The 18,440-nt window shown below is 39.0% G+C and overlaps 1 protein-coding gene across 1 annotated transcript in view; it reads left to right on the top strand.

Moving 5' to 3' along the window:
• PCSK5 (proprotein convertase subtilisin/kexin type 5) overlaps positions 1–18,440 on the top strand; it is a 482,296-nt gene that overhangs the window by 124,782 nt on the left and 339,074 nt on the right. The window contains exon 4 of the mRNA XM_056118773.1: positions 17,698–17,841. Coding sequence (XP_055974748.1) covers positions 17,698–17,841 — 144 coding nt within the window. The remainder of the gene's footprint in view (positions 1–17,697; positions 17,842–18,440) is intronic.

The raw sequence follows: 18,440 nt of genomic DNA, 5'->3' as shown, positions 1-18,440 counted from the left end.
TTGACATTTTTTTATTAATAAGAAAAACATTTGCAATTACACTCGCTAGTGTAGGGTAAAAATGACTTTGTTTTTCTTGCTCATTATATTCAGGGTCCAGAGAGAATCTCACAGGTCGAAGAAGCAATCTTCTCTGTAGTTTCCTTTATTGAGTAGCTAATTAAATGGATTATGAAATTCTTTATCTTTTCAAAGCTCTACTTGCCACAGAAGAAAGAGACATATTATTGGCCTGTCCAAGAAAAATATTTTTTCCTTTGAAAAATTTTGTGTATATTTCATACTAGCTTCTTCAAGTAGACAGTGGAAGCAAAGATGTCAGGTAGATTCAGTTATTTTATACTCAGCGTAGAAGGAACATTAGTAAAGCAGACTTTTTAGTGGCTATCTGAATTGATTTTCCTCATGGTATGTTTTGCTTTGCAGAATGAATAGATTTATTTTTCTTTATGCATCACTGTAATAGCACATATCGTAGTTTTTATTGCTCTAAGGTTTTGTCTCAGGAAATGTTTTTAAATTTCTATTTGAAATGTGTGGAAAATATTTTAAAAATTTTAAACGGTGATAGGTGCGGAACTTGCTCTTCAGAGGCGGAGGCTGTGGCCTGCTAACTCTAGAGATCCCCTTTCCAAAGGAAGTTCCTACCGACAGTTAATAAAGGGCAGTCAGTGGTAGCAAAATTGTAGAGTACCCAGCATATAAACTTAATAACACATTTCCCTTGATGTTTTCCAATTTCTCATTTTTATTTCGTTCATAACGTTACTATACCTCTAATTATATTGTTTGCCTAATCTCTCGTCTATTACCTCTGTACGCCAACTTGAATGTAAAGGTTGTGAAGCTCAGACCATGTGTTTACTCATTGCCTGATGTGAACTCTGCATCTTAAAAATAACCATTTGATTAGTCTAGGCTGGAAAGCTAAAGAAACCAATAAAACACAAGTGAATTACTGAAATGCTCTGACATTTATCATACCGGAAAATGGTTAATGTAACTACTTTCCTTTAGTTAGTATGAGATAAAATAGTTATGTAATAGATAAGAAGTGTGTTTTTCAGAGGGGCTTGCAGAGAACTCAATTGGGTCAAATATGTATTAATTTTTACCCATTAAGCTTATGTGACCTATTTATATTAATAAGAAGCATCTTAAATTTTCATGTCAGTTTTAGTAACCTCCAGGCTTGGCAGACATAAATCTGTCTATTTCTGAAGTAATCTCTGCCTGGAAAGGCCAGAGTAAGAATGCTCCATCTGACTGTCTTGAATCTATAATGAAATGAACCGAAACAATCATCGTCCTTAATGTCTATATTTTGGAGTAGTTGGTTTATATTGTTTAGAAAAAAAAGGGAAAAAGTAGACAACATAAAGAGCATTTATTGATACTTTTCCCCCCAAATTGCTAACCATTTTTATTCCTAATGTAGAGCAGATTTATTCTTTGGTTATATACTGTAGCACTGTCTTCCCGTTGTTCATCGATTTGCTCAAGAGGGCACCAGTAACATCTCACAACAAATTGTGAGACTTGTTGTTGCTGTTTTTGGCATATCGAATACATCACGGGGAGCTTGCCAAGCTTTGCCATGCAGGCAAGATACTTTCGGTAGCTTGCAGGGCTCTCTGAGAGGGGTGAAGGAATAGAACCCGGGTTGGCTACATACAGGCAAACGCCCTACCTGCTGTGCTATCGCTCCAGCCCCTTTAGTTATATAAAAACTTAAAAGTATAGGTTATACTTAAACAATTTATGTTACTCATAAAGAGAAGAGATTTGTGACTGTCGAAGTCTAGTGTGTTGACAAGAAAGCAAAAGTGAATTCAGATTTTGTCTGTAACTCATTATGACAGTGTGTGGGCTTTGGTTGGTCTATCTCTGATTCTTTGCTTAAATTTTTTTGGGCCACACCCGACAGTGCTCTGAGCTTACTCTTGGCTCTGCTCTGGGGAGCCATCTGTGGTGTAACGAGTTGGCCACGTGCAAAGCAAGTGTCTTAGTCCCTGTGCTATTTCTCCAACCTTAATTGCTTAATTTTAAATATGAGAATTTTAAGAGATTGATCATTATTTTGTCCTTTTCAGAGTTTCTGCACCACAATTATACGTTTCTTGTTGACCCAAGTGTATTTGGGAAGTGGCAAAGCTCTAGTACACTCATAATTTTCAGAAAGTTAAGTCAGTTATTTTATATATCCAGAGAGAAGCCAAGTTTAACATTTGAAAATGTTATTTGAAATGTTACATCCCATTAAGTTTTATAGATCATTCCAGCCTACCCACCCACATCTTGTTTTGTCCTTTAAGGGTATCTACTTTATATAATGGTTTATTTATTTATTTTTGACAAAAATTAAAGGAAAACCATAAATATTTAAGACCAAATTCATCCCATTAATTTTTATACATCGTTCCACCTATCAACATCCTTTTATTTTGTCCTTTAAGGATATCTACCATAATAGGAATTTTTTTTTGACTTACAAATTTTGTGCTTTGGTTTCTATTGTACAATGATCAAATACCCATCCCTCCACCTTTTTTTGACAAGAATAAAATATAGGAAACACCATTAATACCTAAGGCCAAAGTTTTGCTTCTCTTTAACATACAAATTGTTCTTCTGTATTGTTGTTCTTTTGTATTGTTAAGAAAGTTCACTAGTATTTTGTTCACTAGTATTTCATTCTGGAAGTAGAACTATATAAGAGTTATGGGCATCACTTAAATATGAATTGCACCATTGTCACTTGGATTTGATCCTCTCTTCCTCCTTCACTTCTCTGTTTCTTCTCTTACACATACTTGTTCTTGATTAAATATCATTTTTAGTGTAATATCTATTGATGTAGTGTATTGTATTGATGTAGTAAAAATGGCATTTAATGCTCAGAATTTCTGTCAGCCCCCGAAAAAGTGTCACATTCATTAATAAAGGTGAGAAAACTGGAAAGAAGTTTTTATAGGACTTTTGTCATAGGTCTTAAAAGTAGCTTGCCGGTGCTTTTCATTTGTATACTTCTCTGTTAATTTTTTGTCCATCAATTTGTCATGCCTTCATCTATCTATCTATCTACCCATTAAGAAAATGATTATGCCGTCAAAGTCTGATTAAGGGCTTGCAAGGGCCTGATGTATGCTTATCTCCTTTCTTTATTCATTTTCAAATACACTGCATAATCATAATTCTTGCTATGATTTTATCTTATTTTGTACTTCTGTAGCACCAGGGGTGAAACTCAGTGCCTCTCACATTCAGAGAATGCTCTCAACATCCCTGGATCCTTTATTATATTTTTAACTGGAAAGAAAAAGGGGATTCTTTTGTCACTAGTAAAACAGTTGCCCATTTCGTGATGTTTCCTAGAAACATTGCCATTTATGAAATAATATACATGCATAAACAAGATATTGTAAGGTTCAACTCAGTGCTTTTTAACTGACGTCAAAGGCTTCCTTTTTTTTTAATTAGTGAGACACCATGAGGTACAGTTGTAGACTTTCAAACTTTCGTGTTTGGGTTTCAGTTATACAATGATTGAATACCCATCCCTCCACCAGAGCCCATTCTCCACCACCAACGAACCTAGTAGCCCTCCCATCCCTCCATCCCCCATCCCCCACCCTACCTCAATGGCAGTGCATTTTTCTTTTGCTCTAAAGTCTTCCTTTCTGACCTTAAATGTGTTCAGTATTAGAAAAATGAATTTTCAATAGTTTTTTCTTAAAATTTGTTTTGTGACTTTAAAAGAAGATGCAATTGAATTTTGGAACAGATTGGTTATGTGTATGAGGTGACTGTGATAACCATTGTACACGGAAATTGTCAGAAACCAGTTGGTTATGTTTGTAAAAATTGTAATATATACTGCTTACTTTTTATCTTTAGGTTTTTGTATATATTTCAATTATTTCATTCTCCATAAATCACAAAACTATTTGATAACAATCTCAGACATTCAGTGTTCCAACTTGAAACCCATGCCAGCGTCTCTCTGCAAATGAGCTCAGTTCCTTCCTCCTCCCCATTTTGCCTTCTTTGATAAAAAGTAAAGTACTTTAAAAATTTTACTTCTAATAGCTTGGATCGTGTTCTTAGATTAGCACTGAATCTTGTGGTTTTCTTTTTTGGGGGGGTGGGGTGGGGGTGGGATTTGTGCCCCAAACTACATTACAGTGCTTAGAAACTGGCACTGTGCTCAGGAGTCACTCCTGGCAGCACTCTGGGGACTTGTGTGGTGCCGGGGTTCAAAATGGGATCAGCAACAGAGAGCACAAGCACCGTAACATCTGGACTATCTCTCTGGCCCAATTGATTCTGTTTTATTTACTTGGTGTGTGTGTGTGTGGGGGGGGGGTGCAGCTGACTATGCTTAGGATGTTTTTCCTGGCTCTGCCCTCACTGATCATCCTGCTGGGTTCAGGGGGTCCTATGGGGTATTGGGAATAAAACTTGGGTCTGCGGCATGCAATGCGTGCACCTTATCCACTGTCCTATTGATCTGGCCCAGACCCTATGAATTTTTTCGAAAAAGGGAAATGTCCTCTAATCTCTTGATTTACTGCTGTGTAATCAAGGTGAAAAAGAGATGGGAATCTTTTAGCCAGATTTTTCCTGAGAGACTAAGGGGGTACAGAGCAGTTCTGTGAATGAGTCTTTTATTTGTAAATAGCATAAAGCAAATTTTGCATTTTGATCAAATTTTAATTTGATTTGATTTGCAATTTGCATTTGCTCTTTGCTACTGTTCACACAATATTAGCTATTTGTTTTTAAATTTATTTTAATTTAATTTTTTGTGATTTGGGGCCATACTTGTCCATGCTCAAGGCTTACTCCTGTCTCTGCACTGAGGAGTCACTCCTGGCGGGGGACCAGGGGGCCAAGTGGGAAGCTGGGGATCAAGCCTGGGTCTGCTGTGTCCAAGGCAAGTGCCATGACCACCGTATTACAACTCCGACCCCTCTTCACACAATTTTAAAATAATGGAGCTCAGTTGGTCGTTCTTAAAATTTATAAGCTTCAACGCAGACACTTTTTCTTGGTATTACCGGCAGTTCAAAAAAAATATTTCATTGAGATATCATGGGTAAGCAAATCCATCTTACTAATTGCACAGTTAGTAAAGAATATCAACTTCCTGATTGATGGTCAGCCAGGTGGAATTCACTTGATAAAACTGAGTTTATCCTCAGCTCATGGAAGAACTTACTGAATGACATAGAAGGGAAGACAAAATCTGTATTGAATCATTGAATAAAAACCAAAAGAGGCCAGAAGTGCCTACTTCCATTCTTACAGGAAATTGTTCCATAGGAAACCCGTCTTGGTGCTCCTGAGCATCTAGGAGAAATCTGCCAGATCTGCAAACAAATACGAGCTCACTTGTTAGTGTTGTATCTTTTCTTTTACTAGGAGTGGCTGACCCAAGTTCGATTCCTCCGCCCCTCTCGGAGAGCCCGGCAAACTACCGAGAGTATCTCGCCCGCACGGCAGAGCCTGGCAAGCTCCCCGTGACGTATTCGATATGCCAAACACAGTAACAACAAGTCTCATGATGGAGACATTACTGGGCCCGCTCGAGCAAATCAATGAACAACGGGAGGACCGTGATATATGAGGGACTCAGCACTGCAAGAAATGTTTTTCTTTTTTTCTGACATAATTCCTTCTAAAAACTTTAGTCCCTGCACTTTTTGTGTTATTTTGTTAATCTTTCCCTTGGTAAAGTTAAGTAGATACCCTGTTGTGAGGCAGGGTAGAGAAATGAAGGATGTCATGATTTTACTTGAGTATTTTCAGTTATCTGAAATTAATCAATGTCTCAACCGTGTAAAACTTTTTTTTCTGTTTCAAAATTTATTTCCCTTCTTAGTATTCTCTCTACTAAGTAGCAGTTCACTAATCATTGAATGTTTTCACTCTAAAGTCTATAGATTATGATGATATAGAATACAGGTCTAGTTATCCAACTGTCTTCTAATTCCATTGGGAAGATAGTCTTCCTCCATAACCAGAGATTTCTGGTATCATGAATGCTAAGTGACTGAGCAGAAAAACACTTGACTTCCCATGAAGGGAAGGTGGAATGAATGCACGTGGACCTTAGAATTAGACTTAAAATACCTGTACTATTCAGAATACTCATGAAATTATGCAGCCGGCACTTCTCTTTTATGTAAGCTTTTTCAGGGAACACTAATGTTTTTGTCTCTTTCATTCATTTTCCTTCTTTAGACTGATAATTTCATAGGTTGGTTCACTTTCGCTGTTTCTTAAACTACATATAAGGATCAGTGACTTAAAATAACAGCACTTAGGAACATATAGAAGGTAAGATGTTTGTCTTACACATGTCTTACTTGGGTTAGATTCATAACACCACATGTGGTCCCCTGAGCTGTTCCAAGGGTTATTTCTAAGCACAGAGCTAGGAGTAAGCCCTGAGTACTACTAGGTGTGGCCCCACACAAATAAACAACAAAAGATAGATCTTAAAATTATAATTGTATATATTCACAAATTGGGCTAAGCTCACCTGGGTGATTCTTCTGCTTTCTTTTAAGATTGCTAATATATGTATGAGCTATTCTGGGTTGTAACTGCCATCTGTTCTATAGGGGACCATGGCTTGTTCATATGGCATCCAAGAGGATTGTGAATGAAATTATGGTGCAGGGGGTAGGGGTGGGGCGGAGGGTCTTAGACCTGAGACTCTGTGTATCTCCTGCTACATACTTTTAGCCAATGCCAGTCTCCAGGCAAGTCCACAGTAAAAGACATATAAAATATCTCAGTGTTTGATGGGAGGAATTATAAGTATTATACATATTTGAAGTGTTGGAGAATTGTGGAGAATTGCACCCATGTTTGAATTCTTCGTCAGTCACCTGTCATAATCACGATCACGATCATGACCATCCTGTTATTCATCGATTGCCTCGAGCAGGCCCCAGTAATGTCTCGTTCATCCTAGCCCTGAGGATATTCAAGGCTCTTTCAGAGTTAGGAGAATGAGACCCATCATTGTTACTGGTATTTGGCATATTGGGTACGCCACGGGGAGTTTGCCAGACTCTGCCATGTGGACAGGTTACATTCGGTAGCCTACCAGTTTGTCCAAACGTCTGATGCCAACGCTCATCAGACCTGTCATAATGACCCTGAATATTGCTGGAACCAACAATATAATTGCTAATCCTGGGGCTTTTTTTTTAAATTTTTAACTTTTTTTAATTTTGGACAACAAATAGCACAGACAGTATATGTTTATGGATAGGTTTTGGAGCAACTTGGAAGTCAATTTCCATATTTCCAAAATTAAAATTAGTGTTTTTATTCTCCAGCTAAATTTTCCCTTTTTTTTGATTCTGTAAGTGATCCTTTGCTGTGTAGCCCAAGACATCTATTAATTATTCTTGATTCTTCTGCCCCATTTTTGTCTCACTCCATACTCATTCATTGTCATTAATGTATATTTAGAATGCATACTATCTTTCAAGTACTGTGTTTTCTGCTGTTCCAACTAATCTAGACCACAAGTATTGCTTTATTACTAAAACTGCTTCCCAACTAATTATTAAAATGCTTTCCCTTATTTTCTGTAGGGTCCAGAGAGATTTTTCCGAAGTTCTGTTTATTGAATTGGCTTCTAATTATTAAGCTTTCACTTTGTGTTAGAACAGTTGATTCAGAAAGGAACCAAAGCAACTCCCTTTATGGATTTTGCAGTTGGGTGTGGGAGTTGAAACAAAATACAGTAGCTGTGAATGGAATGAAGCAAAGGAAATCAGCATTAGTACTAGGTAGTAATATGGAAGACTAGTTCATGGTTCAGAGTTCAAGACAAACTGTCTCGGGAGGTTTAAGCATATGAGGAGAAATCCAGGTGGATACTTGAGAAGGAAGAACATTCTAAGCAAGAGAAGAGCAAATGAAGCCACAAGATGAGAGTGGGGCATGAAGAGACAGTGTGGAGGAAGAGAGTGGGGATGAGTAATATATGTTAAGAGGTCTGGGAAATGGCTTCATGAGAGGCTCTGAAGCTTTTGACCATCCAGTGTAATTGGGATGTCACTGAAGTGGTTAGGAAAACTAGAATTAAGGGGGTATTTTAAACAATTCTGCTGTCAGTTACAGTGATCTTTTACTACTGCCTGGAGAATAGATCACAGGGAAAGAAGAGATAATGGCAGACTGAAATGAGTGTGTGGCCGTGGCGAAGGTGGAAAGTTGGCAGATTCGAGAGCGACTGAGGGATTTGTGGATGGACGTTGATTGAAGTTCATCGTGCTGTCCCTTGTGCTAATGTCGAGGAGAGACATCCTCATGTCCTCTTCCTAGAGACACCTGAGCATAAGTGACAGTGGCACTGGATAGCACTGTAGCACTGTCCTCCCATTGTTCATCGATTTGCTTGAGCAGGCACCAGTAATGTCTCCACTTTGAGACTTGTTACTGTGTTTGGCATATCGAATATGTCACGAGGAGCTTGCCAGGCTTTGCCGTGTGGGTGAGATACTCTCGGTAGCTTGCCGGGCTCTCCAAGAGGGATGGAGGAATCAAACCCGGGTCGGCCGCGTGCAAGGCAAATGCCCTACCCACTGTGCTATCGCTCCAGCCCTAAATAGAGGAGGAGAAAATCCAGAGTTTTCCTTAAAATAAAACGTGAGGTACATTTAAACATCCAGCTCATCTCAGTCTGTATCTTAAAACCCTTACATTGTCTTATGTGGGATTGCAAGAGCATTCGCATTTTTGAGAAAACACCACTGTGACTTACAAGAACTCCTGCAGTCTGGGCCCTAAGTCCACCTCTTCAATCTTGTCTCTGCTCTTCTCCCCCACCGGCCCAGTCTCTGTCCTCCAGCTGTATTGCATTTCTTTCACTTCCTTTAACACTCAGGCCTGCTTTGATTACTCTATCCCCTTACCAAAAATAAACATCCTCTTCCTCTCTTACTTGCCCTTTGGCTACTCAACTCGCATTTGGGGGCTCAGTTTAAATATAATTTTCTCTAGGAAGTCTTCTCAACCTTCCCACGCTGCCCCTGACTGACTGACTTCCATGTTCCCATCGCACTCTGCCATCCCCTCTTATATCTTTTGTTACATACTTTTGTGCGCAATTTGTCCCCTTGATGTCAAAGACTTAACATAGGAACACAGTCATGGCCAGTGGGGTGACTAGAATGAAATAAATGCCTGTTAACTCCCCCCTCCCCCTACTTTCTTTCTTTCTTTCTTTCTTTCTTTCTTTCTTTCTTTCTTTCTTTCTTTCTTTCTTTCTCTCTTTCTTTCCCTCCCTCACTCCCTCCCTCCCTCCCTCTCTCCCTCCCTCCCTCCCTCCCTCCCTCCCTCCCTCCCTCCCTCCCTCCTTCCTTCCTTCCTTCCTTCCTTCCTTCCTTCCTTCTTTTCTGGAGCATAAGATGGGCTAGAAAGGCTAAAAGTAGTCGATCAGAGCCCCGCTCTGAACTGCACGGGGTTGTGAAATGGAAGGAAATAAGAAACTGTAAGGACAAGAGACAAGATTTCAGACCTGTATTTATAAGACCTTACCCAAGCTTTGAAATTGAAGTATTTAAGAATGGTGTCTGCAAATGCTGAGAGCTTTGGCGGCTATTGTGGGCTATTCATATAAAGATATGCTTGGTCATTGTGTCTCAGAGATGTCCAGTAAAGACTTGAGACCCTGCTTACTTTTGGGCAATAGCTTCAAGCAATCTAGCTGCATGCAGTTCTCAGAACATTAAGATAAGACATGTAGACATTCATTCAATGAGACAAGACTTGCCTCTTAGTTTATAGTTTTTGCTTTGTTAAATCTTTAGAGAACTGAAAATTTGGAATTCAGAATGTGTTTGGTTTCAAAGTGTCAAAGAGGACCCTAGATTTATATATGAGAGATATTTTGTCCACTGAACAAAACATTAAGTGGATAAAACGTTGCACTATTCTGTGTTGACTGCTCCACCTCACTTCATTGTTTTACAGACGTCATTGTTTTTATTTTTGTTGTCAGGTTTTTGTGCCACAACTGGCTTTGTGCTCAGAGATCTTTCCTGGTGAACTTGGGGGGCCATATAGGTTGCCAGGATTGAATCTGGGTTGGCCGTGTGCAAGGCAAGTGCCCTTCCCACTGTACTATCTCTCTGGTCCTAAAGATTTAACTTTTTTAGACATATGAAACTGATAATTTGTTGAAAATTGACAGCTATGCTGTTGATGGGTTAGGTTTAGAAATAATAGACAAGTGAAAAAAATAAACTAAAGAAAGAAAAAAGATCCTGGAAAAGAAGTAGTTTGAAATATTTATGAAAGGCCAGTGTAGGTAGTGGGTTATGAGTAAACTGGAAATAGAGAACAAGAAGCAATAAGGAAGACAGAACCAGATTCATATCGTTATTCTGTATTATTATATAGTTTCTGTGTTTTAATTGAGTGCCATTTCCACTGTGAAATAAGTTCTCATATTGCATTAGCATTCTTGCAGAACAGCACTAAATTGTATGATGTAGAAACTAAGAACAGATATTATACCGGCCTGAAGTCATTGGAGGCAAATGCAGGCAAATTTTAGAAGGATGTCAAGACTTAGACAAAAAAGTGGTACATAGTGAACTTTCCATTTCATAGTGTCTGATCTGAGGGCAGGGCACTTGCAGCACAGAGTGTAAAAAATTCCACTTGAAAACTTGACAGTGTCTGGGTTTCAGAAATCAGAAGAAATTGGGGAAAAATAGAACAGCCTGAGCAACAGGAGAAATTTAAAAGCAGAAAACAAAATTTCAGACAGCACAATAAAGAGTGAAACCAATAGAATTTTGAAAGATCAGTGAAATTGATAAATCTCTAATGGGTGGAGAGAGGGAGATTTTCACTATCAGAAATGAAACACATGATCTCATTCATTCTAGACCTACCCAGACATTAGAATGATCTCAAGGAACTTTTATGAGAATTCAAAATCTTAACGCAATCATCTATTCCTTGAAAACTGCAAACCACCAAAAATTTCCCAGAATAAAGCAGGTAACTAGAAGAATTCTAAAATGTTTCTAACAGGAAATTGAAATCAGCTTTGTTGTAGATTGACCCAAATTTTGGTGTGTAGTTGTTGTGCTCATGGGGGGAGGTAAATTCAAACTCTTCTTTTTTTTTTTTCTTTTTGGGTAGCATCTGGCAATACACAGGGGTTACTCCTAGCTCTGACTCAGGAATTACTCCTGGCGGTGCTCAGGGGACCATATGGGATTCTGGGAATCGAACCTGGATCGGCCGCATGCAAGGCAAAAGCCCTACCCGCAGTGCTATAGCTCCAGCCCCCAATTCAAACTCTTCTTAAACTCTCTTCTTATTTGACTAACTTGGCCATACTCTGTAAATGTATAATGATAAGTATAAATCATTACCAAACAGAATAATGTCCTAAAAATCATCATCTGCCTTTTCAATCCCCTGTTCTAAATACCTTGCAACCACCTACTTGTTTGTTTGCATATTTTTGTTTGTTTGGTGGGGGGGGGGCACACCCAAATATGCTAAGGACTTACTCCTGCCTCTCCCCTTGCTCCTGGAGGTGCTCAGGGGGCCAAATCAGGTGCTGGGGATTGAACTCAGGTCTGCTACCAGTCAGTACTTCTTGCCATACTATTTAAGAGTCCCATCTTTTAATTTTCTCTATGATGTTGCATATATCAGAATATCGTACAGCTTTAATCATGTAAAATTTAACCTTTCCAGGTTGACTTCTTTACTCAGTAATACACTTCAAAATTTTTATCTGGTCCTCATGACTTGACGCTGTATTTTTTCTTATTACTGAATAATATTCTAGAGGTTGCCTATGCAATCAGTATATTTCCTTACTGAAGGACATTTGCGTTGTACCTGAGTTTTGGTAATTATAATTACTACTGCTGTAAACATCCATGTGAATTTTTGTGTGGATATGTTTTTAACTTCTTTGAGTGAATGCCAACTGGTGAAATTGCTGGATCATTTGATAAGAGTATGTTTAGGTTTGTAAGAAATCTTACAAAGTTGTCTTCTAAAGATGTTTTTCAAAGTTGGCTGTTCCATGTTGCAATATCACCAGTACAATTAAGATTACCTATTATTTCAGATTCATTCCAGCCTTTGGTTACAGCAGTGTTTGGATTTTGACCATTCTATTAGATGAATAGTAGTTTCTCATTGTTGTTTTAAATTGCATCTCCCTGATGATTTTTTTTTGTGTGTGTGCATGTATTTCCCATCTTTAAATCTATTTGATTTTATGTCTATTTAAGATTTTGGCACATTTAAAAATAAGGTTGCTTTCTTTTTTATTAATGTTAAGAGCTCTTCATACATTTTGATAAAATAATTAATATTTTTCAAACATTGGTTTCTGGTTTTTGGACTCTTTCTTGGCATAGCTTCCACATAGCAGAAGTTATTAATTTTAGTGAAGTACATCATGAGTGATACCTTTAATGATAGCTCTACAAAGTCATTACCACATGCATGACCATTAGGTTTTCTTCTGTATTATCTTCTAGAAGTTTTAATTTGCACTTACCATTTTGGTCTTTGATCCATTTAGAGTTAGTATTTGTGAAGCATGTAAAATCTGTGTCTAGACTTATATATTTGCATGTGGATCTAGCTTATTTGGAATCATTTGTTGATAAATACTATCTTAGCTGATTGTGTTACTTTTACTCCTCTATCAGAGGTCAGTTGATGATACTACCTCAATTTTTACTTGATCGTGAGCTATGAGTTGGATTTGAGAAGCTATATTTATTCTGATTTTCCTCTCTATGATCATATTCTATACATTATGGAGTTAATTTTCCTAATTACTGTTTTCTTAAATTTTCTTGGTATTATAAGACATAACCTTGAACATTTATAATTGAGAAATGATCCTAGGTCACAGTTACAGTAGCTGTGAATTATAGAAGATGCAGTTTGAAGAGCAGGAATGCCTGTGTAAATATGAGAATAAAACATAATGATTCATAGGAGGCCATTTGACTAATGTGCCAGAAAATATTTGTACGCTCTCTCTCCTCCTCCCTCCATCTCTGGTTTCTGGACCTTGAGCTGCAACTGAAAAATATTTGGGTTATGCTGTTTTTTCCTTCTCAAACATAAACTGCCTTTTCAAATGTTTCTCTCTCCGGACAAGAGAGAAAAAAATCAAATCCTCATTATAGTGGTCATACATCTCCCCCTTTGTAAACCAAAGTTTTTAATCCCTATTTTTTAGGGCCACTGATCCTTCTATGATGGTCTTTCAGTAGCAACAGCTGTCATTTGTTATGGACTTGACCTTTGTTAATTAATCTTGATAGTAATCAGTTCTTTGTATTTAACCGAAAATAGGTTTGAAGAATTTGGGAAGCTTTTTATCATAAAGACCAGGAACAGCATGGCAGGATATGGAGAAATACGAATTCTCATAGATTCATGGTGCGAATGTAAATTGATTTAGCATCCATGGAAAATAGTTTGACGAACTCCCAACATATTAAAAATGAATCTAATGTGTGATTAAGCAATTCTGCTTTACTAGGTATTGATCTAAAGCATCAAAACACTAATCCAGAAAGACTTGTGCACTTCTGTATGCATTGCTGTGCTATTTACGGTAGCCACCCAAGATAGGGAAACCATCCACATTCCTCAAAGCAGACGATTTGGTACAAAACATATAGGATATAGACACAAGGACCAGGAGGATTGCTCCATAGCTGGAAGCCTGCCTCATGAGCGGAGAGAAGAAGGCAATTGGAATAGAGAAGGGATCACTAAGAATTGATGGCTGGAGGAATTGGTCGAGATGGAAGATATGTGCTGAAAGCAGATAATGGACCAAACATGATGACCTCTCATTGTCTGTATTGCAAACCATAATGCCCGAAAGTAGAGAGAGAGTATGGGGAATATTGTCTGCCATGGAGGCAGGGGGAGGGTGGGGAAGGGGGGGAGGTATAATGGAGATTATTGGTGGTAGGGAATGTGCACTGGTGGAGAGATGGGTGTTTGATCATTGTGTGATTGTAACTCGAACATGAAAGCTTATAACTATCTCACAGTGATTCAATAAAATTAAAAAACAAACAAACATGTAGTATAGAGCACAGTGGACTACTGCTCAGCTATGAGAAGAAATAAAATACTTTCTTTAGCAACACCATGAATGGTGCTGAAGAGATCATGCTAAGTTCATGGAGAGTGACAAAAATACTGAATGACTTTGTTCATATGTGGACTAGAGAGAAGCAAAGTGCAGGAACAGAACAAGATCTGCTGAAACAGATATGTGGGCTCAGGCTGTAGCACTGAGGATGGCCGAAGGAGAGAGAGGATTAATAAGGAAAGGCCAGAGGTGCAGGGATATAGGTTCTCTGATGGAACTGGCGTCATGTTAATATAGGCTTTGAAGATTCACAGTAGGGAATCCACAAAAACTTAAAAAATGGAGTTCTGTAATCTTATCTCAAAACACATGGAGAAAAAAATTAAGTAACTTGGCAAAGTCATGCATCTGGAGAGATGAGGTGGCCCGCAGGCCTCCGTTTGCCCGTTCCTCCAGTCCTCAGCAGCTATTCTGTTTGCTAGTGCTAAAACATAAAGGATCAAACATGGACACCTCTCCAGGGTCTGTATTGCAAACCATAATACCCAAAAGTAGAGAGAGATTATGGGGAATCATGTCTGCCATGGAGGCAGGGGAGGGTGGGAAAGGGGGGTATACCAGGGATTTGGTGGTGGAGAATGTGCACTGGTGGAGGGATGGGTGTTTGATCATTGTGTGATTGTAACCCAAATGACAGCTTGTAACTATCTCTCATGGTGATTCAATAAAATTTAAAAAAAGTCAAAAGTCAAAAAAACATACCGGGATGCCTTGGAATTTCTAAAACATCTACAGATTGTACAGACTGACTAATTGTTCTTTAAATAATTGGACACTTTGTTTTGGCCACAGTATTATTTTTTGCATGTGTGTAGTAGTAGGATTTAAATCTGACAAAAAAGCTCATTTATATATATGTGTATATACACACACGCGCGCACACACACACACACACACACACACACACACACACACATATATATCACTGTCACTGTCACTTTTCTCCCATTGTTCATCGATTTGCTCAAGCAGGGCCAGTAACACCAGTAACATTGTGAGATTTGTTACTGTGTTTGGCATATCGAATACACCACAAGGAGCTTGCCAGGCTTTGCTGTGCGGGTGAGTTACTCTCAGTAGCCTGCCAGGCTCTCCGAGAGGGGTGGAGGAACTGAACTCCTGTTGGCCGTGTCGGTGGCAGCACGCAAAGCAAACACCCTACCCACTATGCTATCACTCCAGCCCATATATATAGTAATAAATACTTTAGATTTTCCCTAGATTAGTTTAAAAAAACCTAAACAGGATTAACAGAAAGGACCTGACAGAGGACTAAACAGATGCAGATTCTGGTAAGGAGAAGATGCAAAATGGATCTAGGAACAATATAGCATCAGTTAAGACATCCAAGTAACAAAAATGACACTGACTTTCAGCGCTATGATCAGTATATTCACATGATAAGGTAGAATACAGTGGGTATATGGAGCTCCTATTTTTCCTTATTCCACGTACTATTAACTTCTTTCAGGAAATCTTCCATATACTGAGAAGATAATGAAATTTTCATCAGCTTTAAATACTCTGAAATTTCTAATCAGACCCTTTTGTGAATTCCAGTCTACTGATATAACACAATTGCAGTGTTTGATAATTGGATCTAAATCTATGATTGATATATTTGAATATGAAATCTGCAATTAGTAAAACAATTGCAGCAGACTAACTCTACAGTGATCTCAACATGATGGCCTGGATATAAAAAGGCCATGCTAATTTGTGTCTCTTTTGCTTTCTGGTACCTTTTGTAGCTTTGGTTACCCTCATGTAAATGGAGCCCCATCAAAGACTGTTTCAATTAAGCAGTAATAGAAATAAGAACTTCTCATTTTTTGGTCAATATCAACTGTTGTCTCTGTTTTCTATACTTTCTACTCTCTGGATGCCTTGAGACAACTAAATTTGAAGCATGTTTGAAAGTCCGGCCACTTGTAATATGTTTTCAAAATCCAAGTTTTGCATTCAGAATGTGGGGTTCTCTGATCTATTTCTCATTTACAGGATCTGGTTATCTTGTCACTTTTATTTGAGATTTTCATAGCCTTTTATCTTAGATTATGCAGAGAAAATATAGAATATTTCTCCTTCCACCAATATCATATCGTCAGATGAAAATTAAAAAAGGTAGCACCAAAAAAAAAAAAAGAGACCAATTTCACAGAAGCAGGGATGGAAGAAAGAAGTCTAATTGCTCCACTTTTGACACACATGTTTTTCATAGACAGCTGGTTTATCTCCATAATTATAATATCAAGCAATGCTCTTGGACTCCTGCAGGTTATCCTATTTGTTGGTTACCAACTTCCTGAGCTCTTCCTCTCTCAGCCCCTTCTTGGCCCCATTAACATCACTTTACATCACAAACCATACTACAGGTGGCAAGAGTAGGTTCAGAACAAGCATCAGTGAACCCTGGCAGGATTACATGTGTGAAATACTTGGTGAGGAGAGGTCCAGATTCTAGCTAGAATGAGACTTCTGTAGCTGAAAGAAAGTAGGACTGGGGGAACATTGGGGTGAGGGGGGAGGCTTAGGCTGCTGTGGCTTCAGTAATAGCACCTCACTTTTCCTTTGTTTCTCTGGAGTCTTCAGATCTTAGAAAAGAACATCATAACTCAGGCAGACATGTTAAAGAGATGGATATTGCGAAATGAAATTCCTACTCACTGCTAAGCTACGCTGAGCACCTCGACAGTCTGTTCCTTGAGGCCCTCGATGCAAACTTTCACTGTGTATTGTCCCTCTCTGGACTGGACACTGTTCTTCATTGTTGTCTGGAAGTGTGCTGAATGAGTTGGTCTGCCCCTCCAGATTATGCTATAACAAGCCACTATCAGTTACTTCAAAGAGTGTGAAGAAACTTAGGTTTCTCTCTCATGGGTTTTTCACAATAGCACACTTTGCTGTCTTGGTACAAAAGCTCTTTGAGTTAGATCTCACTGGAGCTGGATTGGCGGTTAGGTATCTGGTTCAAAAATTGTAAAAGAATATGGTTCATCAATTACCTGGCTTTCATTTATAAATAAAATTCTACAATGCCTTTTTTTTTTGCTTTTTTGGGGTCACACCCGGCGATGCACAGGGGTTACTCCTGGCTCTGCACTCAGGAATTACTCCTGGCGGTGCTTGGGGGGTGCTGGGAATTGAACCCTGGTCGCCTACCCGCTATGCTATCCCTCCAGCCCCTACAATGCCTTTTAATGTATTACTCATACAGTCTGTACTAACAGCAACACGTCCATTATTCTACTAGTAAGGCATGTCCTCTTTCTTAGGTTTCTAAACTCTTCTGTTTTTCCAAGGCATCTGTTGAATTAGAACCGGTCAGAGAAGGCTGACGGGATTTATGTTTAACTTGTCTTTCTTATTTCTGACCTGCTTTCCCTTGTTATCATGCCGAACTGCGCCCTCTCTCAGACGTTCACATTTCTGTGATTCTCCCGTCTTCTCATTGTTTAATCATCAGCAATATTCTCTTCTCCTTCTTCTCTCTTCAGCACTGCAGTGACAATTCACACCCCTGCCAGTCCGACATGAACATTGAAGGCGCCTGGAAAAGAGGCTACACTGGGAAGAATGTTGTGGTCACCATCCTGGACGACGGTATTGAACGAACTCACCCCGATCTGATGCAGAACTATGTGAGTACTTGCTGGGTTGGGATGGTCCCGGACCCTTGTTGGGATGAGCAAACGTGGGAAGTGCTACCGAAAAGTACAACTCACAGATCCAAAAAGTTCTGTGTTCCCTTGTACAATATGAGTCCTCAGGGTATGATCAGTATGAGATAACACTTAAAATTTCCAGACGCCTTTGATATTCTAGCCTGTGAGAGATAGGTGATGGATAAAGTAGCAGAAACCTCACAGCCAGCAACCACCTCACTTCCCAACAGTTTAGCCCAGCAAACCAGTAACAGCGTGACCCGGTAACACTTTTCAGGATCAAAAGTGTATCACTTGTATCACTTGTCATCCCGTGGCTCACTGATTTGCTCAAGCAAGCGCCAATAATGTCTCCATTTGTCCCTGTCGCGTGCTAGTGTAGCCCAGTGGTGTCTGCTTGCTCCAGGAACATGAAGAGCATCAAACCGTTCATTCAGGGTCTTGACAAAGAAGTCCGACCCTCTCGTAGGTTTTCTCGCCCACCTATGAGAAAAAGTGTACTTGAAACTTTTCTCCTTATTCTGCCTCCCTCTCCTTTCCTCCCTGCCCTGCGCTCCCCTCCCTGAGAAAGCAGG

Source organism: Sorex fumeus, unplaced genomic scaffold (assembly GCF_029834395.1).
Source record: "Sorex fumeus unplaced genomic scaffold, SorFum_2.1 ptg000038l, whole genome shotgun sequence".
Lineage (NCBI taxonomy): Eukaryota > Metazoa > Chordata > Mammalia > Eulipotyphla > Soricidae > Sorex > Sorex fumeus.
This window is presented reverse-complemented; position numbering and strand designations above follow the sequence as displayed.